This window comes from Arachis hypogaea, chromosome 18 (genome assembly GCF_003086295.3).
Source record: "Arachis hypogaea cultivar Tifrunner chromosome 18, arahy.Tifrunner.gnm2.J5K5, whole genome shotgun sequence".
Lineage (NCBI taxonomy): Eukaryota > Viridiplantae > Streptophyta > Magnoliopsida > Fabales > Fabaceae > Arachis > Arachis hypogaea.
The window spans coordinates 23051382-23076704 of NC_092053.1; the positions used below are offsets into that span (position 1 = coordinate 23051382).

General features: G+C 35.0%; 1 protein-coding gene across 1 annotated transcript; it reads right to left on the minus strand.

The window, feature by feature from the left end:
- Positions 1-791: 791 nt before the first annotated feature.
- On the minus strand, positions 792-21479 carry LOC140181302 (uncharacterized). The gene is made up of 8 exons (XM_072224838.1): positions 21342-21479; positions 10905-11161; positions 10601-10639; positions 9901-10172; positions 1526-2116; positions 1348-1446; positions 1164-1274; positions 792-1034 (listed from the first exon to the last, which is right to left on the minus strand). The coding sequence occupies exons 1-8, from the start codon at positions 21477-21479 to the stop codon at positions 952-954; spliced, it is 1590 nt and encodes a 529-aa protein (XP_072080939.1). The 3' UTR covers positions 792-951.
- Between the last annotated feature and the right edge of the window lie 3844 nt (positions 21480-25323).

The window sequence follows — 25323 nt, forward strand, 5'->3', positions numbered from 1 at the left end:
TCCAACCCGGTCCAAAAATCAACTCATTTGAAACAGAACCGGTTCATTTGAATCAAACCACTTTCAGGTTTCTTTTTGGAACCCATTTTTATAACTCTTCCAAAATGCCTCAAGCTTAATTACTCAATCAAAAGTCCAGATTCCTTTGAAATCACTAAAAGACCCTTTTTATATTGAAATCAATAGTAGAGCATCATTCTTTCCTTCAGTGATTCAAACGGTAAAAATAGTTCATTTCTAAATGGGCCGAACTCAACGCATAAAGTTCATTAAATAAATTAAGCTTGAAAACATAATTATTCTCTTAATAAATCACATAATACAATTTCCCAAATCCAGCCATTTTTTTAAATAACTTTTCAAACACGACTAGGATTTTGCAGAAATTTCGGCAGCACCTCCCCTAAAACTTGGACTTTTGCCACCCGGTTCGGGTCCCAACTAAACCGTTTCTCCTTCCTTTTCAACAGCTCAAAACCAGAAATCAATTCAAAAGCAAACTAAATCCAATAGTTGCCTCAGTGGCATATCTCAAGAAAACCATTTCAAAATCAACTCAATATCAACCGATTTAACTCATTTTCAAAGCTTTAAAGAATCGGTGCAGCATTAAATCATTTATCAAAACCAAATCAATTAAAGCGACCCAGGCTGACTTTCAAGAATATTCTATCTTTCACATCATCAAAATAATTGACTCAATTCAAACTAATCCTCAACGGATTAAACTCATATTCCAAATCTTTAAAGAATCAATTTCAGACATTACATTTCACAAAGCCGCACCACAATTCAGCCAAACCAACATCCATAGTCATTCGAGTCAATCAAATAATACATAAGGCAGATACAATCACCAAATACACAATATCTCGCACCAGTATCCATATGTAATAATTCCAATACATGAAACACAGTTTTTGGAAAGCGCCCCTACCTCAAACGCAAATTCTATAACTCAAACGCGTCACAGAGTCCTTTCCGTTTCAACCCGAGATCAAAGGCAGCTTCAAAGCACAGCCCCACACGTTTCGCTGCAGTGTAAACAGCTCTAAATTACCACAAGCAACCTCAGTTACCAAATTCTAAGGACATTAATACCGTAAAGGCTTTAATACACGTACGGGACACTAACGTAAGGCTTTCGAAACATAATTACTTACCAAAACTAAGAAAGGACGGCTGAACCGAAATAGCGGCGGTCTCCGGGCCCACTCGGCAACAGCCCGGCAGCCACCTCAAGCGGCAACGGCGACAAATTCCGATTATGACATCTGAAACCAACACGCAGCGACTATAGTATTCTTGGAATTCAAAAAGGACAGAAACTACAATTAAAACCCTTACCGGCAGAGCGTTCTCCAGCGGCGGAGGCAGCCTCAGCTCCAGCTACTCGTAACAGCAACAACAGCTCTAACCGCGATAGGCAATGACTCGAACTCAGCCCTATGTTATCAAAACCTTAGGATTTCTACCCAATTATAACAGTGCAGATTTTCAAGGGTTCCGAAAATGTAACTCTTACCGCAACTAAGGAGAAGTGACTGAGCCATGTAGCGGCATCCCAAGCGGTGTTTCCGGTGGCCACAAGACTGCTCCTGGCGGCCAGAACTGTAACACGGTTTCTTCCTCCTTCGGCAGCAATAACAGTGGTGCTTTTCGGCCACCACAGGTTTCCCACAATAGTAACAGAAGCTCCAGCTAAGCACCGCAGAGCAGCAGTTTGGCAGCACCGTCGGCCAAGGTGCGGTGGTGGAGACGCCCTCAACCGCGGTGAAATGCGACGGCTGTGGAAGCTCGGCGGCGGCTGGCTCTGTGACGAGGATGACGGCGCGGTGACGGCGCGTCAGCAGTGATACGACAAGCTGGTCGGCAACGAGGAGAACGGCGAAGGCCCCACGCTCGGCGACGGTGACAGGCGGTGATGGCTTCCCCGCGGTGGCTCCCTCTCGTGCATCTTCTCTCTCTGCGCGCGAGTTCGGCGGTGGCGAGGCAGTGAGGCGCGACGGTCTTCTCCCTCGGCCAGGCGACGGCGCGATGGCGACGGTGAAGCCCGCATGCCGGCGCGGGTCTTTCTCTCCTTCTCCTTCCTCGGCCCTCACAGCTCTCTCCCCTCCTTGTTAGCAGCGGCGGCGACGGTGGCAGTGGCGTCCACCGCGCCGCCTTTCCTCCTCTCTCAAGCTGCTTCCGTAAACCCTTCCCCTATTTCCCCCTTTCACGTTGCAGCCGCTGCTGCTGTAGTATTAGGGAGTGTTTGTGTGTGCTGGGTTGTGGGGGGAAGAAATGGGTTACCGGGTTAGGGTTTTAGGGTTAGGGTTTCTCTTTCAAAAATTAGGGTTAGGGGCATTTTGGTAATTTCAAATAAAAATAGGGATATTATAGTAATTAGAAATAAATTCTAATCCATTAATAATAATGTATAAAAATACTATTTGCTCATCAATTTCATAAATTATTTTCAATAAAATGTCCCAACCAAATAATTAGAAATAATATACTCAATTTCTTCATTTTCCAAAATAGTAGTATTAATATTTAAAATATTAATTATTTAATCCAAATCATATAGAAATCCTTATTATTTCGCAACTACCAACTTTATAATTTGAATATAGAAAATAATCCAATAGTTGTAAAATTGGATAATAAATCATAACTTGTCTCAAATTCAATAAATCACAACTTGCCTTAATTATCTTTAATAAAATGATTTCCGAAATTAAGGCTATAAATAACTATATGATTTGAGACTTGATCATAATAAGACTTTTCAAAAGTTTTGGGCCTTACATATCCTCTTAGGACAAAATTGTTATTTTCTATTTTATTTCCCTTGCTATGTATTGGATCTGTTTTTCATCAATACAAATTATAATACAGTTATGTTAAAATCTAGATATGTACTAATCAATCACTAGTATAAAAATATAAATATACTTTACAATATTCAAAAACTACAAAACCAACTTCAATCTCTCTTCATCATGAAGAATTTGCTTAAGACCATAAAATATTTTGCGAAACAAATAAATTTTGCTAAAGAAATAAGGATATTTCGAAAAAAGTTTTATATAGACTTTTTTTTTAGATTCCCATTAATAAATGTATTCTTCACATTCATCTGATTAAGAGATTATATTTTGACTGCAATAATAGCAAGGAGAGCTCGAACAGATGTGAGACGAGCAACATGAGCAAAAATTTTTTTATAATCAATACCATACTCTTGCGTACAACCTTTAGTAACCAATTGTGCCTTATAACGGTCAATAGAACCATTCGAGAGAGTTTTTATCTTATATACAAATTTACTATCCACAACTTCTTGAGGATCAACCAAGTCCTAAGTGTATGCTTTTTCAAGTGCTTAGATTTCTTCCTGCATTGCTTGCTGCTAACTTGAATTTGTGGAGTCTTCTCAAAATAACTTAGGTTCATGAATAATAATAATAATAATAATAATAATAATAATAATAATAATAATAATAATAATAATAATAATAATAATAATAATAATAATAATAATAATAATAATGTGGATCACTACAAGAAAAAACAATATTTGTAATAAAAAAATTGTTACAAAAAATCGAAATTTTGAAACAAAAAGATTTTATAACAAAAAAAGGGACCGTTACAGTATGTTCCATTACAAAAAATGGAACTGTTACAATTCAAAGTAATATTTTGTAACAAATTTTTCTAATAGAAAAAACCAAAAGTCGTTACAAAAGTGATAACAAATTTTGATCTTCAAAATATTTTTGGTGACAATATATTTTTTTTCTATCATAAAATTTTGTTACAAAATGTAACTTGATTTTGTAATATTTTTTTCTTTAGTTACAAAATACTATTTATTTTATAATAATTTTTTTAATATAAATTACACGCACAATTTGCCAAATTATATTATTTTTTAATTAATTAATATATTAACTAATTTACTCAGCAAATCAACATTTATATAATATAGAGAAAATTTCACTCCCCTCTCCTACGAGATACTAAAATGACACTCCCCTCCCTTCTATTTATAAAATGTACATTCTCCTCCCTTATAACTTTAAAAAACATCATTTTTAATCTATTTTAAATTTTTTGTGTTAACTACTGTTAACTTTAACTATTTTTCAAAAAAAAATTATTTTTTACAAAAATACAGCAAAAATTTTATTTTTTTATCATTAAATTTTGTTTACTAAAATACCATTTAATAAATTATCTTTTATTTATTAAATTGTATTTTTACCAAAATATTTTTTAAAAAATTTAATAATTAAATTATTCTTTTCTAAGATACCCTTCAATAATTTTTTAATTATTAAATTATAATTTTACCAAAATTTTTGTTAATAATTTTTTATATTTTACTACTAATTTTTCGATATCAATGTATATTATTTTAACATCAAATAAAAAATTCTTACCATTGTTAATATGTATAACAATTAATATATATTAATATTGAAAAATTAATAGTAAAATATAAAAAAATTGTTAACAAAAATTTCGGTAAAATTATAATTAATAATTAAAAAATTAATGAAGGGTATCTTAGAAAAAATAATTTAATTATTAATTTTTTAAAAAATATTTTGGTAAAAATAAAATTTAATCAATAAAAAAATAATTTATTAAATAATATTTTGATAAGTAAAATTAATAACAAAAAATAAAATTTTTGTTAAACAGTATTTTTGTAAAAAAATAATTTATTTTTTCTTGAAAAATGGATAAAATTAAAATTAGTTAACACAAAAAAATTAAAATGGATTAAAGAGAAGGTTTTTTAAAAGTTATAGGGAGGGAAATGTACATTTTATAAATAGAGGGAAGGGGAGTGTCATTTTAGCATCTCGCAAGGGAGGGGAGTGGAATTTTCTCTATAATATATAATAACATAGATAGTTCAAATATCTTTCATTTAACTAAGATTGTTTTATAAATCTTTAACATATAAACTTTAAAGTACAAACTAACAAGACACATTAAAAAACCCTAATGAACTAGATAGATACACAGGACAAGAAAAATAAGGAATTATAGATCTACAAAATATAAACTACAAATTACAAACTCCATATCATGTTCATACATCTTTTTTCAAAAACAGTGAAGTATTATGTATCAAGTTGTATAACCTTGGTGATTGTAGAACAAGGCTCTCAACATCTCTAATGTATAAAATGATGGGAGCAGTTTCTGAGATAAAAACCAAGACCTGCACAAAGAAAATGTTCTTAGAACTTTTTTTTTCGAAATCTATGTAACAGAGTAGGTTGTTATCAAATATGAGATAATAGAAGTTTAAGAAAATTAATTCACCTTGTAAAGTGATAGAACAAATAGGTTTTCATCGAAACACAAGCTACTCATGCACTTTAAAGGAGCTACAAACAAAATCTGAAATAGTAAGCATAATATTGCAACACAATAAGAAGCAACACTACTTATATTAGATGCAGTAGAGCCATTCCTCCTAAGATTTAAAACAGTTTTCAAACTTTCAGCACCAACACTTTGTTGATGTAAAGTACCTATAAGATCAAAAGATAGTTATAAAATAAAATTAGCAATTAATATCTAGGACAAGATCAATAACAATATGATGTCAATTAATGCAATTCTAAAAAATTGTCTAAAAAATTTGAGCTTTACTTTCTCTAGTACCTATAGTTTCGAATTGTTTAGTTTGCATAAATATGTGAGAAAATCACACAGCCAACATAACCAAAAGGTTTAACTAAATCATTATATTTTTATAAAAATTTGGATATAACTTCTACTAAAAATGGATTTAAACCACCCTTACGGGTTTTCTCAACCTCAACAACTCATCAACCTTTTCTCTACAATTATCAAAATAATACACTCTCAAAAATATCTGATAATAGCATAAAAACCTATTCTTAAGTCCCATAGACCATAGCCAAGGTTATTACCAAAAATAACTACGGCAGTCTAATTTCAAATCTGTTTTTAAAATACCAAATGAATTCGAAATTGTACAAACTTTATATCCATGCGACCGTCTCGGATTAGGCTTTCCATTAAACCAAAACTCACAAATTTTTACTTACTCTAACCTCAGAAATATAAGCAAAACCGTGACTGCTCTGCAGTATCTTAAAAACCAGAAAACAGCAGCAGCGTACAACATTCAAAATTCTGTATAAAATCCAAATTAAATCCAACTACCTTTAGAGTTAATATGATTAAACTTAACTTATCCAAATTTCTTTCTCAATTGGTTCCAAGTCAATATCATTTTTAATAAAGAAGTTACATAATTTGAAAGTTAGGTAAAAATAAGTCAAAATCTATTTTAGAAACCAACAAGGTTAGTATCTTTCAACTTGTATAACTTTTACTACAAAACTTCAAATAGGTTAAAGTTTAGTTTATAGACTCCTAACTTATCTAGCAACAAGTGTGTCTTGGTTGCAACCCAATTTCATTTCAATTCTAAGAGTTACAAGCATTTGAAATTGATGCATAACTTACTGAAAACTGATTCTCTCCAGCTTTAATCATTAACTTTCAAAAATTCACAACTCCCAATCCTTAACTCCTAAAATTTTGAAGTTTCAGAGGAATGAATCAAGTAAATCAAATTTTAAAACAAAATTGATTTAGTCCCAAAACTCAGCTTGTAGGAATCGCAGCAAGACAAACAAGTTGCTGCTCTGTTTGAACTTTTCTGCTGCAGGACAGATTTATCGACCTAATTTTAAAAATTCGCCATAAATTGTGTATTTAATAAAAATGCTTCAAATTTTCCAGTCCAGCTCTATACATTTCCAAGTTTAATCCAGACTTAGTCCCATACAATTTATATCATCACAGAATTAGTTATAGCTTTTCAAAGTTTCTGGCTTCGTTTAAAAGTAATGCAAAAAATCAGATTTCACAATTCAACTTTGAAAAATCATAACTAATTCTCCAGTTAATACGAAACCTTTAAAATTTAAATATTAGCAACTAAACTCATTGTAATTCACTTTAACTTTTAATCTCATTATTTCAATCATGATTGAATTACTGCTTTGCTTTTCAAAATTTCCGTTTATCTCAAAAAATCAGGCATCCTACAAAAATTTAATATTTCAAAATTCAACCTTCAATTCCTCTCAAAATTAATTTCAAACAAACACCAACCAAGCCCACCACTATTATAATATATCTAATAACCAGCTCAACAGCAGTCAACCAATAACATCAAGATTCAGCACTCTCAGCAATCATTTATCAACAATTCATAATTCACACATAATCAATCAATCTCATAAAATCAACAAGCTCAATCATATTCAATATCCATATAGCCAATCAATTATTCACAACAATTAAACCTATTTACAATTACTCAATAAACTTTGTGAGCATTTTTAAATTAAAACCGTTTAAATTAAACCCCTACCTCGATTAGCCAAAATTCGATAATTAAACGGAGCAAACCCCTCTTTTGTTTTAATTCGTAGTAGCAACAGACTCGAACTGAACTAGCAGCAGCAGCAACAACTCTAACAGTTCTTTATTATTATCAATAATATCACCTATGATAGTTTCATCAGCAGACAGGGAGGCATAATAGTAGTATTAAACAGGGACATAGGTTTTCCTTACTCAGAACAAAAAAAGACTAAGGAACAAGATGGAAGCAGAGCAAGGATTAAAGCTTACGGATTCGTGAATGGAGGAATTGGAATCGAAGCAGCGATTCCCACGGCGGCTCTATTGATGGGAACAGGACGCAACCACAATGGTTTTTACCCTAATCAACGGCAGCGGTGACGGCGGAGCAGGACAGCGCGAGAACGGATCTCATCCTTCCCCTCCTTGTCGCGTTTCTGCTTCTCTGCCTCCGGTGCTTCTCGTGCGTCTCATCGCTTCTTTCCTCTTGCGTGGGATAGCAGCAGCAATGACCAGAGCACAGCGGTGGCGACTCCCTCAATGGCGACAGAATAGAACGCGACGTTCTCTCCTAGCCTTAGCAACAGCGGCAATGGATTGACAGTGGTGGAAACAGAGCGACGCGGGCAGTATCTCCACCCTCTCTCGCGTGACAGCTTCGGCCCCCTCTCTCCCCTTCCATGCGATAGCAACGGCGACGGCAGTAGTTTCCTCTTCTGTCAGTGACATCCCTTCTCCTCTCTTCCTTCTTCTTCTCCCTCGAGCCCTCTCTGTTCTCCGTTTCCCCTTCAAACCCCCCTTCCCTTTCTTTCTGAACGTATGTGTGCGCACTGTGTTTTTAATTGAAATCGAATTGAGAATTAGGATTTTATTTGTGGATTTAGGATTAAAGTAAAATATATATGAGTAATATAACAATTTTATAAAGTATTTGAGATAGAATAATAATTTAGGATTCAAATATAATACTATAAAAATTAATTTTGGAACACATAATTTTATCTATCAATTTATCAATGAGCTCAAAATAATTATTTTTTAATTTAAATTATAAATTGGATGTATTACATTTTATAAAATATAGTTTAAACCCGAAAATACTAATTATTCATATTATATGATATGATATAAATTTTCATTATTTTTCTGTTACCAAAACTTAAATTTCAATTTTTATAAAATAGCTCATATAACAAAAATTATACATAACTATTAATTGTCTTAAACTTAAAGTATTTAAAAAAAATCAATTTAATCATTCCTAACAAATTAATCTTTAAGAGCTCAAATTAATAAAATAAACCATAATTTATTCATAATAGAAATTTCTTAAATTCAATTATATAGTACTCCTATTACTGAATTCTAATTTGGAATTATATAAAATAACCAATTATAAAATTTACACAAGAACATTAACTAACTTAACTCCAAATATTCATAAAAGTAATTTAATTACTCTTAATATATTAGTTTATAAAATAAGAAATTCAAATTAATAATAACTCATAACTTTTCATAATAAAAGTTACTTAAATTAAATTGTACAATACTATTTTATTTTTCAATTACTAAAATTATACAAAATATTTCAATTATAATAAAATTACTTAAGAATCTTGTATTTTGTGACAAACAAATAACTTGTTACAAATAATATTAAATTTTGTGACAAATTAATTTTTTGTTACAAAATAATTTAAGTTTTTGAAACAAATGGATATTTTGTTACAAAATATTTTAAACTTTTGCAATAACTTCATCTTTCGTTACAAAATATTTTAAAATTTTGCAACAAAATACTGGTTTGTTATAAAAGCCAATATAATTTGTAACAAAAATCAAGTCGTTACAAAATATCAAAACGTTTTGTAACAAATTGTATTGTTGTGACAAAATAGTATTATTATGTAACAATTACTAATTTTTTGTTAAAAAATTTTTTTGTAATAATTTTAAATTTGTTACAAAATTTTTGTTACAAATATTCTATTTTCTTGTAGTGCGGAGGTAAATTTCTTACCCTAAAAGAACGAGCGGAGGAAGGAGGTATGACAGCAGGAGCAGGAGCATCGTCCGATCCGAAATCATCAGGAGATGGAGAAGATGAAAAAGGAGGGGCTCAAGGGATTGACTTGAGATAGATCATGTAACATTATTTCTAGGAAAAAAGGTCAATATTGGGGTTTGTAAAAAATGGTAACTGAGTAGAAGGAATGGACTCAAAAGAGGAAAAACTAGAGAACATGTGATGCTCCCAGAAGACAACATGACGAGATATACGAATACGTCGAGAGATAGGATCCTAACAACGATAACCCTTGTGTTCAGTGCCATAACCAAGAAAATAACACATACAAGCCCGAGGTTTAAGCTTATTATGTTCATGAGGTTGAAGAAGGACAAAATAGACACAACCAAAAATACGAAGAGAGATGTAATTGGGAGAAGTATGATAAAGATACTCAAAAGGAGTAGTGTTACCAAGGATAGAAGAAGGGAGTCTATCGATAACATGAACAGCAGTGAGAACGGCTTCACCGCAAGTATGCTTGGGACAGGAAGAAGAAATAAGTATTGCACGAACAGAGTCAAGAATTTGACAGTCTTTGCGCTCAGCTCTACCATTTTGTTGAGACGTACTAGGACAAGAGAAATCAGACAAAGTACCCCGTTCAGCGAGAAAATTTAAAAGTTTGGAGTCACGATATTCCATAGCATCATCGTGCCTGAAGATTTTAATGACCTTTGGAAAACTGAGTTCAAATCATAGTGGCAAAGTTAATATAAATCTGAGGCTGCTCATGATGATTAGTCATCAAATAAACTCAAGTAAAACGTGAATAATCATCAATAAAGACGACAAAGTATCGAGCCCCTCCTGTAGAAGCGGTGGCAGCGGGTACCCAAACATCAGAATTAATAAGATCAAAAGGAGAGCAAGCAAGAGAGTAATTATTATAAAAAGGTAAAGCAGGTTGTTCTGTAGTTTGACAAGAAATGCAGTCAAAAAACTCGTTTTGAACTTTACCCAAAACACCCATGACATAAGAGGACGCAATTTTCCTAAGGAGCTGTGGACAAGACGACGGTGTCACAAGTGAAGAGTAGATGGAGAAAAAATAACACATAGATTTGACGTAGAAGGAACATGAAGGTTCTCGAGTTCAAACAATCTTCTGACCTTACACCTAGTCCCGATGATCTTTTCCGTCCAATGATCCTGCACACGACAACCAGAAATAGAGAAACTGACATTAAAACCGAGCTCAACAAGTTGACCAATAGAGATAAGATCAAAGTTTAATTTTGGAATAAAATAAGTATCAGGAAGATTAATATTTAACTGTGAAATAAAACCCTAATGTGTCGCATGCAAGAGGGAACCATTAGCAGTGTTGACAAAAGGTGCATTTGTAGTTGTAGACAATGACGAGAAAAAGTGACACAAAAGAGACATGTGATTAAAATAATCAGAATCAAAATACCATTTAGAATTACCTGGAGGGATGGAAAGAGCAGCAGAGGTATTACCAGAAAAAGAGAGAAGTTTCTTAAGTAGAGATTTAATGTCGGATGGAGAGATAGAAGGTGGGTTGACAGAGGTAGAATTAGTGGGATTAGTACCAGCAGCAGTAGCAGTAGAAGCAGACACATTCAGAGAGTTGATGGGACGAGAGTGATACTTATTCTGATCTGAACGTGGTGGTCGAGTAGGACAGATAATAATCAAGTGATCTGAGAGCTTGCAATAATGGCAGAACAGTTTCAGGCAATTAAAGCCAACGTGACCTTTTTGTTTACATTTGCAACACTTAATAGAGGGACAGCCTGAGAAAGAGTGCCCAGAACGGTTACAGTTTCGATAAAATTTACCCTTTCTCTCTGGTGCACGAAATTGTGATCATCAACAATGGCGCCAAAGACTTGGAGCTCTCAAACGTGAATCACACTTTGTCACAATTCCGCACAACTAACCAGCAAGTGCACTAGGTCGTCCAAGTAATACCTTACGTGAGTAAGGGTCGATCCCACGGAGACTGTCGGCTTGAAGCAAGCTATGGTCATCTTGTAAATCTCAGTCAGGTGGATTCAAATGGTTATGGAGGATTGATAATTAAAAGATGAATAAAACATAAAATAGAATAAAGATAGAGATACTTATGTAATTCATTGGTAAGAATCTCAGATAAGCGTATGAAGATGCTTTGTTCCTCTTAAACCTCTGCTTTCCTATTGCCTTCATCCAATCATTCATACTCCCTTCCATGGAAAGCTTTATGTTGGGCATCACCGTTGTCAATGGCTACTTCCCGTCCTCTCAGTGAAAATGTTCCAAATGCGCTGTCACCGCACGACTAATCATCTGTCGGTTCTCGATCATGTTAGAATAGGATCCATTGATCTTTTTGCGTCTGTCACACGCCCAACACTCGCGAGTTTGAAGCTCGTCACAGTCATCCCTTCCCAGATCCTACTCGGAATACCACAAACAAGGTTTAGACTTTCCGGATCTCAAGAATGACTGCCAATTGATTCTAGCCTATACCACGAAGGTTCTAATCTTAGATTAGAAACCCAAGAGATACGCATTCAAGCCATTACTAGTAGAACAGAGGTGGTTTTCAGGCACATGTTCATAGGTGAGAATGATGATGAGTGTCACGGATCATCACATTCATCAAGTTGAAGAACGAATAAATATCTTAGAGAAGAAGCAGGCGTGAATTGAATAGAAGAACAATAGTAATTGTATTAATTCATGAAGAACAGCAGAGCTCCACACCTTAATCTATGGTGTGTAGAAACTCCACCGTTGAGAATACATAAGAACAAAAAGGTCTAGGCATGGCCGTGAGGCCAGCCCCCAAACGTGAAAAGGTCTATGAAAGTATGGTCAACCGATGAAAATACAATAGCAAAAGGTCCTATTTATAGAAAACTAGTAGCCTAGGGTTACAGAAATAGGTAATTAATGCAGAAATCATCTTCCGGGCCCACTTGGTGTGTGCTTGGACTGAGCATTGAAGCTTCCATGTGTAGAGACATTTCTTGGAGTTAAACGCCAGCTTTTGTGCCAGTTCTGGCGTTTTGACGCCAGAATTCTTAAGCTGACTTGGAACGCCTGTTTGGACCATCAAATCTCGGATAAAGTATAGACTATTATATATTGCTGGAAAGCTCAGGATGTCCACTTTCCAACGCAATTGAGAGCGCGCCAATTGGGCTTCTGTAGCTCCAGAAAATCTACTTCGAGTGCAGGGAGATCAGAATCCAACAGCATCTGCAGTCCTTTTTCAGCCTCTGAATCAGATTTTTGCTCAGGTCCCTCAATTTCAGCCAGAAAATACCTGAAATCACAGAAAAACACACAAACTCATAGTAAAGTCCAGAAATGTGATTTTTATTTAAAAACTAATAAAAATATAATAAAAACTAACTAAAACATACTAAAAACATACTAAAAATAATGCCAAAAAACGTATAAATTATCCGCTCATCACAACACCAAACTTAAATTGTTGCTTATCCCCAAGCAACTAAAAATCAAATAGGATAAAAAGAATAGAATGTACAATGAATTCCAAAAAACATCTATGAAGATCAGTATTAATTAGATGAGCGGGGCTTTTAGCTTTTTGCTTTTGAACAGTTTTGGCATCTCACTTTATCCCTTGAAGTTCAAAATGATTGGCATCTATAGGAACTCAGAATTCAGATAGTGTTTTTGATTCTCCTAGTTAAGTATGTTGATTCTTGAACACAGCTACTTTATGAGTCTTGGCCGTGACCCAAAGCATTTTGTTTTCCAGTATTACCACCGGATACATAAATGCCACAGACACATAACTGGGTGAACCTTTTCAGATTGTGACTCAGCTTTGCTAGAGTCCCCAATTAGAGGTGTCCAAAGCTCTTAAGCACACTCTTTTTGCCTTTGGACCACGACTTTAACCGCTCAGTCTCAAGTTTTCACTTGACACCTTCACGCCACAAGCACATGGTTAGGGACAGCTTGGTTTAGCCGCTTAGGCCAGGATTTTATTCCTGTGGGCCCTCCTATCCACTGATGCTCAAAGCCTTGGATCCTTTTTATTTTACCCTTGACTTTTGGTTTAAAGGGTTATTGGCTTTTTCTGCTTGCTTTTTTTTTTTCTTTCTTTCTCTTCTTTTTTTTTCTCCCTTTTTTTTCGCCATTTTCTTTCCGCAAGCTTTTCACTGCTTTTTCTTGCTTCAAGAATCATTTTTATGATTTTTCAGATTATCAAATAACATTTCTCCTTTTCCATCATTCTTTCAAGAGCCAACAATTTTAACATTCATGGACAACAAATTCAAAAATATGCACTGTTCAAGCATTCATTCAGAAGAACAAAAATATTGCCACCACATCAGAATAATTAAACTGTTTTAAAATTTGAAATTCATGCATTTCTTTTTCTTTTTCAATTAAAAACATTTTTTATTTAAGAAAGGTGATGGATTCATTTTCAGAGCTTTAAGGCATAGACACTTAGACACTAGTGATCATGTAATAAAGACACAAACATAGATAAACATCAAGCATAAAAATTTGAAAAACAGAAAATAAAGAACAAGAAAATCAAAGAACGGGTCCACCTTAGTGATGGCGGCTTGTTCTCCCTCTTGAAGATCTTATGGAGTGCTTGAGCTCCTCAATGTCTCTTCCTTGCCTTTGTTGTTCCTTTCTCATGGTTCTTTGGTCTTCTCTAATTGAACCGGCTTTCCTCTTGAATCTCTCTTCCATTGAGCGCCCTCTTCACAAATGTCTATGTGGACTTGGTCCAACCTTTGATTAAAGTTGACCCTTCTAGTGTAGGGGTGTGCATCTCCTTGCATCATTGGCAAGTTGAATGCCAACCTTACATTTTTTGGACTGAAATCTAAGTATTTCCCTCGAACCATTGTAAGCCAATTCTTAGGGTCCGGGTTCACACTTTGATCATGGTTCTTAGTGATCCATGCATTGGCATAGAACTCTTGAACCATTAAGATTTCGACTTGTTGAATGGGGTTGGTGAGAACTTCCCAACCTCTTCTTCGAATCTCATGTCGGATCTCTAGATATTCACCCTTTTTGAGTTTGAAAGGGACCTCGGGGATCACCTTCTTATTGGCCACAACTTCATAGAAGTGGTCTTGATGCACCTTTGAAATGAATCTCTCCATCTACCATGACTCGGAGGTGGAAGCTTTTGCCTTCCCTTTCCTCTTTCTAGAGGTTTCTCCGGCCTTAGGTGCCATAAATGGTTATGGAAAAATAAAAAACAATGCTTTTATCACACCAAACTTAGAAGGTTTGCTCGTCCTCGAGCAAAAGAAGAAAGAAAGGAGTAGAAGAAGAAGAAATGGAGGAGATGGAGGTGGGTTGGTGTTTCGGCCAAGGGGGAGAAGTAGTGTTGATGTTGTGTGAAAATGAAGGGGTGAAGATGGGTTTATATAGGGGTGGAGAGAGGGTTAGGGTTCGGCCATATAGGGTGGGTTTGGGAGGGAAAGTGTTTTGAATTTGAATGGTGAGGTAGGTGGGGTTTATGATGGATTGATGTGGATTGGTGAAGGGTTTATGGAGAAGAGGGTAGGATTTGATAGGTGAGGGGTTTTTTTTTTTTGGGAAGAGGTATTGAGGTGATTGGTGAATGGGTGAGGAAGAGAGAGAGAGGTGGGGTAGGTGGGGATCCTGTGGGGTCCACAGATCCTGAGGTGTCAAGGATTTTTCATCCCTGCACCAAGTGGCGTACAAAATGCCCTTTTCTGCCAATCCTGACATTAAACGCCAGGTTGCTGCCCATTTCTGGCATTTAATGCCAGCTTCTTGCTCTTTTCTGGCATTAAACGCCAGTCTGGTGCCCATTTCTGGCGTTAAACGCCCAGAATGGTGCAAGACTGGGCGTTTAACGCCCATTCTGCTGCCTTTACTGGCGTTTAAACGCTAGTAAGTTTCTCCTCCAGGGTGTTCTGTTTTTAATACTATTTTTCATTCTGTTTTTGCTTTTTCAGTTGTTTTTGTGACTTCTCATGATCATCAACCTATAGAAAACATAAAATAACAATGGAAAATAGAAATTTAACATAGATAAGTAAAATTGGGTTGCCTCCCAACAAGCGCTTCTTTAATGTCAGTAGCTTGACAGTGGGCTCTCATGGAGTCTCACAGATGTTCAGAGCAATGTTGGAACCTCCCAACACCAAACTTAGAGTTTGAATGTGGGGGTTCAACACCAAACTTAAAGTTTGGTTATGGCCTCCCAACACCAAACTTAGAGTTTGACTGTGGGGGCTCTGTTTGACTCTGTATTGAGATAAGCTCTTCATGCTTCCTCTCTATGGTTACAGAGGGATATCCTTGAGCTTTAAACACAAGGGAGTCTTCATTCACTTGAATGATCAATTCTCCTCTGTCAACATCAACCACAGCTTTTGCTGTGGCTAGGAAGGGTCTGCCAAGGATGATGGATTCATCCATACACTTCTCAGTCTCTAGGATTATAAAATCAACAGGGATGTAGTGGCCTTCAACCTTTACCAAGACATTCTCTACAAGTCCATAAGCCTGTTTTTTTAAATTGTCTGCCATCTCTAGTGAGATTCTAGCAGCTTGTACCTCAATGAACCCTAGCTTCTCCATTACAGAGAGAGGCATAAGGTTTATACATGACCCTAGGTCACACAGAGCCTTCTCAAAGGTCATGGTGCCTATGGTACAAGGTATTGAGAACTTTCCAGGATCTTGTCTCTTCAGAGGTAATCTCTGCCTAGTCAAGTCATCCAGTTCTTTGATGAGCAATGGAGGTTCATTCTCCCAAGTCTCATTACCAAATAACTTGGCATTTAGCTTCATGATTGCTCTAAGATACTTAGCAACTTGCTCTTCAGTAACATCTTCATCCTCTTCAGAGGAAGAGTACTCATCAGAGCTCATGAATGGCAAAAGTAAATTTAATGGAATCTCTATGGTCTCAGTGTGAGCCTCAAATTCCCATGGTTCCTCATCAGGGAACTCCATGGAGGCCAGTGGACGTCCATTGAGGTCTTCCTCAGCGGAAATCACTGTCTCTTCCTCCTCTCCAAGTTCGGCCATGTGAGATGTGGTAATGGCCTTGCACTCTCTCCTTGGGTTCTCTTCTGTATTGCTTAAGAGAGTGCTAGGAGGGAGTTCAGTAATTTTCTTACTCAGCTGACCCACTTATACCACTAAATCTCTAATGGAGGACCTTGTTTCAGTCATAAAATTTTGAGTGGTTTTGGTTAGATCAGAGACAATGGTTGCTAAGTCAGAGTGGCTCTGCTTAGAATTCTCTGTCTGTTGATGAGAAGATGATGGGAAAGGCTTGCTATTGCTAAACCTGTTTCTTCCACATTACTGTTGTTGAAACCTTGTTAAGGTCTCTGTTGATCCTTCTATGAGAGATTTGGATGATTTCTCCATGAAGGACTATAGGTGTTTCCATAGGGTTCTCCCATGTAATGCACCTCTTCCATTGCTGGGTTCTCAGGATCATAAGCTTCTTCTTCAAAGGAAGCTTCCTTAGTATTGACTGATGCAGCTTGTATTCCAGACAGACTCTGAAAAATCATATTGACTTGTTGGGTCAATATTTTATTTTGAGCCAATATGGCATTCAGAGTATCAATCTCAAGAACTCCTTTCTTTTGATTTGTCCCATTATTCACAGGATTTCTTTCAGAAGTGTACATGAATTGGTTATTTGCAACTATTTCAATGAGTTCCTGAGCTTCTGCAGGCGTCTTCTTCAAATGAAGAGATCCTCCAGCAAAGTTGTCCAATGACATCTTGGACAGTTCAGATAGACCATCATAGAAGATTCCTATGATGCTCCATTCTGAAAGCATGTCAGAAGGACACCTTCTGATCAATTGCTTGTATCTTTCCCAAGCTTCGTAGAGGGATTCACCTTCCTTCTGTCTGAAGGTTTGGACTTCCACTCAAAGCTTACTCAATTTTTGAGGTGGAAAGAACTTTGCCAAGAATGCATTGACTAGCTTTTCCCAAGAGTTCAGGCTTTTCTTAGGTTGTGAATCCAACCATGTTCTAGCTCTGTCTCTTACAGCAAAAGGAAAAAGCATAAGTCTGTAGACCTCAGGATCAACCCCATTTGTCTTAACAGTGTCACAGATTTGCAAGAATTCAGCCAAGAACTGATGAGGATCTTCCAATGGAAGTCCATAAAACTTGCAATTCTGTTGCATTAGAGAAACTAATTGTGGCTTAAGCTCAAAGTTGTTTGCTCCAATGGCAGGGATTGAGATGCTTCTCCCATAGAAGTCGGGAGTAGGTGCAGTAAAGTCACCAAGCACCTTCCTTGCATTGTTGGCATTGTTGTTGTTTTCGGCTGCCATGGCTTCTTCTTGTTTGAAAAGTTCTGTTAGGTCCTCTATAGAGAGTTGTACTTTAGCTTCTCTTAGCTTTCTCTTCAAGGTCCTTTCAGGTTCAGGATCAGCTTCAACAAGAATGCCTTTGTCCTTGCTTCTGCTCATATAAAAAGAGAAGAAGAAAGTATGGAATCCTCTATGTCACAGTATAGAGATTCCTTGAAGTGTCAGAAGAAAAGAAGAATAGAAGGAGAAGGTAGAAAGAGAAGAATTCGAACTTATCAAGAGGGATAGAGTTCGAATTGTTGATAGTGGAGGAGTGTTAGTCCTTTAAATAGAAGGATGTGAGAAGAGGGGAAGAATTTTCAAAATTAAAGTAAAAGATTTTGAAATAATTAAAAAATTTTTTGAAAATTTGATTGATGATTTTCGAGAATTAAAGTTGGGAAAGAAATTAAGTGATTTTTGAAAAAAATTTTTAAAATTAGAAATAAAAAAGATATGATTGAAAATTATTTTAAAAAAGATGTGATTAAGAAGATATGATTGAAAAGATATGGTTTTAAAAAGATATGATTGAAAGGATATAATTGAAAAACAATTTAAAAAGATTTGATTTTAAAATTAATGACTTGGCTAACAAGAAATTTAAAAGATATGATTCAGATATTAAACCTTTCTTAACAAGAAAGCAACATACTTGAAATTTTTTAATCAAATCATTAATTGTTAGCAAGTATTTTCGAGAATAGTAAAAGAATGGAAAGAAATTTATTTTGAAAAGATATGATTGAAAAGATTTGATTTTGAAAACTTATGAAAACTTGAAAAAAATTTGAATTAAAAACAAAATCTTCCCTCTTATGTCATCCTGGCATTAAATGCCCAGAATGGTATCCATTCTGGCGTTTAACGCCCAAAATGCTACCCTTTTGGGCGTTTAACGCCCAGCCAGGGTACCTGGCTGGCGTTTAAATGCCAGTTTTTCTTCTTCACTGGGCATTTTGAATGCCCAGCTTTTTCTGTGTAATTCCTCTGCTGAATGTTCTGAATCTTCAATTCTCTGTGTTATTGACTTGAAAAGACACAATTTTGAAAATTTTTGAATTTTTAATGATGAGAAATAATAAAAATGCAACTAAGATCAAATAAACAATGCATGCAAGACACCAAACTTAGAAGTTTGTATACTAAGGACTATAACAATTTGAAAATGCATGTAAGAAACAACAAAAGACACAGAATAAGAAAAATTAAAGATCAGAGCACTGAAATCATCAAGAACAACTTGAAGATCAATGAAGAACATAATGCATATATTCAAGAAATGCAAGAAGAATAAAGACATGCAATTGACACCAAACTTAAAAATTGATATTAGACAAGAAACATAAAATATTTTTTATTTTTATGGTTTTAAAAATTTTTTTGTGATTTTTCGAAAATTGAGTGGAAAAGAAAATAAAGGGATTCAAAATTTTTAATGATAATTCCAGGAATCATTGCAATGCTAGTCTAAGACTCCGGTCCAGGAATTAGACATGGCTTACTAGCCAGCCAAGCTTTCAATGAAAGCTCCGGTCCAAAACACTAGACATGGCCAATGGCCAGCCAAGCTTCAGCAGATCATTGCTCACAACAGCAAAATTGATAGAAATCAACAAGCTCTTGTGATGATAAGTTGAAACCTCGGTCCAAAAGATTAGACATGGCTTCACAGCCAGCCAGACTTCAACAAATCATCATGAAACTCTAGAATTCATTCTTAAAAACTTTGAAGAACAAAATAGAAATTTTTTTTGTATTTTTGAAATTTTTTTTTCGAAAATAAAAAGTAAAAAGCTTAAATATAAAATAAAATTACCTAATCTAAGCAACAAGATGAACCGTCAGTTGTCCATACTCGAACAATCCCCGGAAACGGCGCCAAAAACTTGGTGCACGAAATTGTGATCATCAACAATGGCACCAAAGACTTGGAGCTCTCAAACGTGAATCACATTTTGTCACAATTCCGCACAACTAACCAGCAAGTGCACTGGGTCGTCCAAGTAATGCCTTACGTGAGTAAGGGTCAATCCCACGGAGACTTTCGGCTTGAAGCAAGCTATGGTCATCTTGTAAATCTCAATCAGGCGGATTCAAATGGTTATGGAGGATTGATAATTAAAAGATGAATAAAACATAAAATAGAATAAAGATAGAGATACTTATGTAATTCATTGGTAGGAATCTCAGATAAGCGTATGAAGATGCTTTGTTCCTCTTGAACCTCTGCTTTCCTATTGCCTTCATCCAATCATTCATACTCCCTTCCATGGCAAGCTTTATGTTGGGCATCACCGTTGTCAATGGCTACTTCCCGTCCTCTCAGTGAAAATGTTCCAAATGCGCTGTCACCGCACGACTAATCATCTGTCGGTTCTCGATCATGTTGGAATAGGATCCATTGATCTTTTTGCGTCTGTCACACGCCCAACACTCGCGAGTTTGAAGCTCGTCACAGTCATCCCTTCCCAGATCCTACTCGGAATACCACAGACAAGGTTTAGACTTTCCGGATCTCAAGAATGACTGCCAATTGATTCTAGCCTATACCACGAAGGTTCCAATCTTAGATTAGAAACCCAAGAGATACGCATTCAAGCCATTGCTAGTAGAACAGAGGTGGTTGTCAGGCACATGTTCATAGGTGAGAATGATGATGAGTGTCACGGATCATCACATTCATCAAGTTGAAGAACGAATGAATATCTTAGAGAAGAAGCAGGCGTGAATTGAATAGAAGAACAATAGTAATTGTATTAATTCATGAAGAACAGCAGAGCTCCACACCTTAATCTATGGTGTGTAGAAACTCCACCGTTGAGAATACATAAGAACAAAAGGGTCTAGGCATGGCCGTGAGGCCAGCCCCCAAACGTGAAAAGGTCTATGAAAGTATGGTCAACCGATGAAAATACAATAGCAAAAGGTCCTATTTATAGAAAACTAGTAGCCTAGGGTTACAGAAATAGGTAATTAATGCAGAAATCATCTTCCGGGCCCACTTGGTGTGTGCTTGGGCTGAGCATTGAAGCTTCCATATGTAGAGACTTTTCTTGGAGTTAAACGCCAGCTTTTGTGCCAGTTCTGGCGTTTTGACGCCAGAATTCTTAAGCTGACTTGGAATGCCTGTTTGGGCCATCAAATCTCGAGTAAAGTATAGACTATTATATATTGCTGGAAAGCTCAGGATGTCCACTTTCCAACGCAATTGAGAGCGCACCAATTGGGCTTCTGTAGCTCCATAAAATCCACTTCGAGTGCAGGGAGGTCAGAATCCAACAGCATCTGCAGTCCTTTTTCAGCCTCTGAATCAGATTTTTGCTCAGGTCCCTCAATTTCAGCCAGAAAATACCTGAAATCACAGAAAAATACACAAACTCATAGTAAAGTCCAGAAATGTGATTTTTATTTAAAAACTAATAAAAATATAATAAAAACTAACTAAAATATACTAAAAACATACTAAAAACAATGCCAAAAAGCGTATAAATTATCCGCTCATCACTCTCTGTGGCAGAAAATACAGTTTCACTCTTAAAGCGAGTCAACCACAAACGTGATTCTTCAGACTTAAGACAAGGAAGAGCATCTTCAAAACTAGGCAAGGAATTCTGATGAAGAAGAGAAGCTCTAACCGGCTCATAGTCATTAGTAAGTGCCATAAGAAACTATATGAGATTAGTTCGGTTCCGATAATCCTCTTATGCCTTAGCATTAGTGGAATCTTTAAGAATAGGCTTACAAAAGGTCAGTTGATCCCAAATAATTTCTATCTGAGCAAGAAAATAAAAGATCGCTTGGCCACGTTCTTGCTTAAGGCTATGAAGCTCCTGTAGTAGTTGGTATTGATGGGAGAGATCAGAAATAATGTAATGTTTTGTCAAATAATCCTATACCTCTTTAGTAGTTTCAAAACGCCCAAAATGTAAGTGAATGTCTGAGATTAGAAGTGTTGCGAAACCAAGTGATAATCTGATTATCCCAATCTTTCAATTTCTCTGCAAAGTCCTTCTCAACATCCTCCTTGGATTTGGAAGTCCCATCTTTTGATTTTTCCGTCACAGTTGGCTTAATATGACAAACAATATCAACTGTCACATAGCGCCATAATTTTCACCCTATAAGAAATCCTCGCATAGCTTCAACCCAATGAGTATTGTTGGAGCCATTAAGGATAACAGGAATAGGCTAAAAAATATCTGGTTTTTTCACAATAGCAGAAACAAAGATGAAAAAGAGAAAAAACTGTAAATTCGAGATAGAAAATGAGGAAACAGAGAGCAGAATCGGAAAGAGCTCACCAAAAAATTTTAGGGAAGGTTCCATTGTCTGCCACATCAGCAGGGAAGGCCACATGGCAACATGTGATAGAAGAAGAAAAACGCATTAGCGCTGACGTGGAGAGGGAGGTGACACACGGGTTGGGAGCAGGGCCAGGTCGGAAAGAACGCAGGTGGAAAGCGGGTCCTGGGTCGTTTCTGGCTTACACGTGGCACTCTGTGATGCCGTTGATCTTGGACGTGGATCCAACAGTGCTGGAGCGTCTGGAGGGAGGAGAACTTGAAGCAGACACCGATCTTCAGGCGGCACATGAGGGCGCGTTCGGCGGCTGCTGACAAACCAAAGCATCGGAAAAAGGATAAAAAAAGAGGCCAAAGAACACTGCCGAAAGAAAAAAATAAAGGGGCTATGAACGAATTTTCATGAAAAAAAGAACCTATGCTCTTGATACCATGTTAGAAACAAGAGAGTAATAAGAAGAATGCATTATTAAATATGTATCGAAAGATACAATGTACAAAGGTATATATAGGTGCTAAAAGAATTAAAGTAATAAAAACACACAATCTTATAATTAATATATAGATATGTTATATAAATATGAATGGTACTAATTGATCTAAATTAATTCTAATTATACTCTAATAGTTGGCTTTTTGAAGAGGATTTATGTGTAGTCACAAGCACCTATATGTGTGCCTTAGGCTGTTTGATCCAAAATGTAGCATTTTTTGCTTTTTCTGTGTTAATTTAGATAGAACTTGTTTTCAGATGAACAAAATTATGTTTTATTTACGTTAGTGAAATCTTCTTATTAATATGGATTTGTTCCCTATAAAAAGAAATAAATAGGTTTTTTATGGTTGATTATTATCTTAAGTATATGCATGTTGGATTATAACAATATTTTAAAATATATTTATTTATCACTATAAATATGCTAATTAATACATTTAAATTTTGATTTGGATTTTGGTGTTTGATTATAATTGAATTTTTATTGCTACAAAAGCTGTCAAACAAGTTAGCCTGACTCGTTTAGGACCTGTTTGTCCCCGTGTGTTAAGTAGGCTAACCCGTTTAAGTTCGTTTTATTCATGAATCATAATTTTTCAGCTAGGACTGTTTATAACGAGTCCAATGAGTTAAACGGATTAGCCTTTTTAACTTTTTAATTTAGTTTTTGAAAAGTATTTTGACAAAAAAATCACTTTTAGTTAAAAATTTTAAATAGACAGTTTTTGTTAGTTGATGAGTCGGATTTTTGGGATGGATCAAAAAAGATGTTGGCTAAAAATATTTTTTAATGCAAAAAAAATTTGAATAGATCGTCCGTTTAGTCCCCATGTTAACTCATTTAACCTATCATTTTTTCGGGTTAATCGGGCTTAGCCTGTGTAACCTAAGATTTAAACAAACTTAAACGGGTTAGCCCAATGAACTTGACAATTTTGACAGTTCTAGTTGCTATTACTATGCTCTTATCAATTTTTGCTTCTTGAATTCATCTTTATAGGTTTCTGTGTTTGATTATTATCCTGATTATAACCGAATTTTAAAGTACGATTTAGTGCGTATTTCATATAATATGATTTTTGAACTTTGAGTTTGCTTATAATTTTGAATGCGTGTGATTGTAACTAGATTTTGAAGTATAATTTTGAGCATATTTGATTATTGTCTTTAATAATGTTTGATTATAATATGATTTTAATTTTGATTTGGATTCTTAAATTAATTATAACTTTGAGCATGTCAAATTCACTACAAGAAAAATGTTGAATATTGTCGGATTTATCATCGGATTTAGTTGCGGAATAAATTCGACGGTATAAACTTCGCCGGTAACTATTTACCATCGAATTTTTTCGTCTGCTGTTAATTACCGTCGAAAAATTTTTACTGGTAAATTTTACCATCGGATTTTATCCTGATGAATCCGATGGTAATATATTATTAATTAATAATTAAATTAATAACTACCAGCTGATTTAACCGACAATAAATCCAACGGTAAACTTAAATTTTAAATTTTTTAAAAAATTTATTTAAAATTTAATATATAATTTTAAATATTTAAGTTCAATCATTTCTAAACTAATAAATCAGAAAATACAATATTAATTAACTCAGAAAATAATTAACTCAGATAATAATAAAAATTTAAAAAATTAACAACAATAAATAATAAGTCAATAATTAACTCAAAAAACTAACTCAGATAATAATAAATTTAGAAAATTGACAATAATAAACTTAAAAAATTGGTCAATGATATTTGCCTTGCACCAAAGGTTTTAGCACATCCAAAATAGTAAATAATAAATATCATCTTTTCAGATACACAGAAAATTTGAATGCCTCCACATGTTCTACTACCTGATCAACATTGCCACTAGGTTCGACTGCATCAATTCTGCCAACTGAAGATCTCACACGCATGTCAAAGCATTCGACAGCACTATCTTCACCACCACAGACAACTAGTCCATAAAGCTTGCTAAATTTACAAATTCAGAATTTCAGATACAATTATAGTTACACTTATTCATACAAAGTATATGATACAGTACTCTTATAAACAAAAGAAAATAAAGTCACTCAATATTTGAGTTCCACTAAATACCTTCTTGAAACCACATTCAATGTAAGGGATTGTGTATTGAAATACCTTCTTGAAATCACATTTAATGCAGGGGATTGTGTAACAAGGGAGTAAAGAAATCTCCCCTACATGTAAAGATAGGTAGATCTATAAGTAAGACAAGTAAAAACAATTGTCGTCCCTATTTTTTGCAAGAAATACACCAAACAAAATACAGAACAAAACATAATGTTTATACCAAATATAAGAATTCCACTCCAAATTTCATAGTGTCATGAGAATATAATTTAAAATTTGAATCTTCAGATTTCTTTCACAAAATTCAACCAATAGAAAAAATCAATATTCATGACACTAGTGATTCCTTTGAACAAAAAATTAAAGCTTGTATACTTACTTTAAGTTAATTCTATACAATTCTGAGAAAAAGGCAGCACAAACAAATCACAAGATCAATTGTCATATGTAATATCCCTTCCCATTTTGTCAAACAAGAACATCAAGGCATGTAATCAGATTCATGAATTTTGATCAACTAATACTAACATTCAAGTTTAATTGTCAATACACATTTCTTTATTGAAGGATAAATTACCATTCAGTCACCAAAAGTTTACATT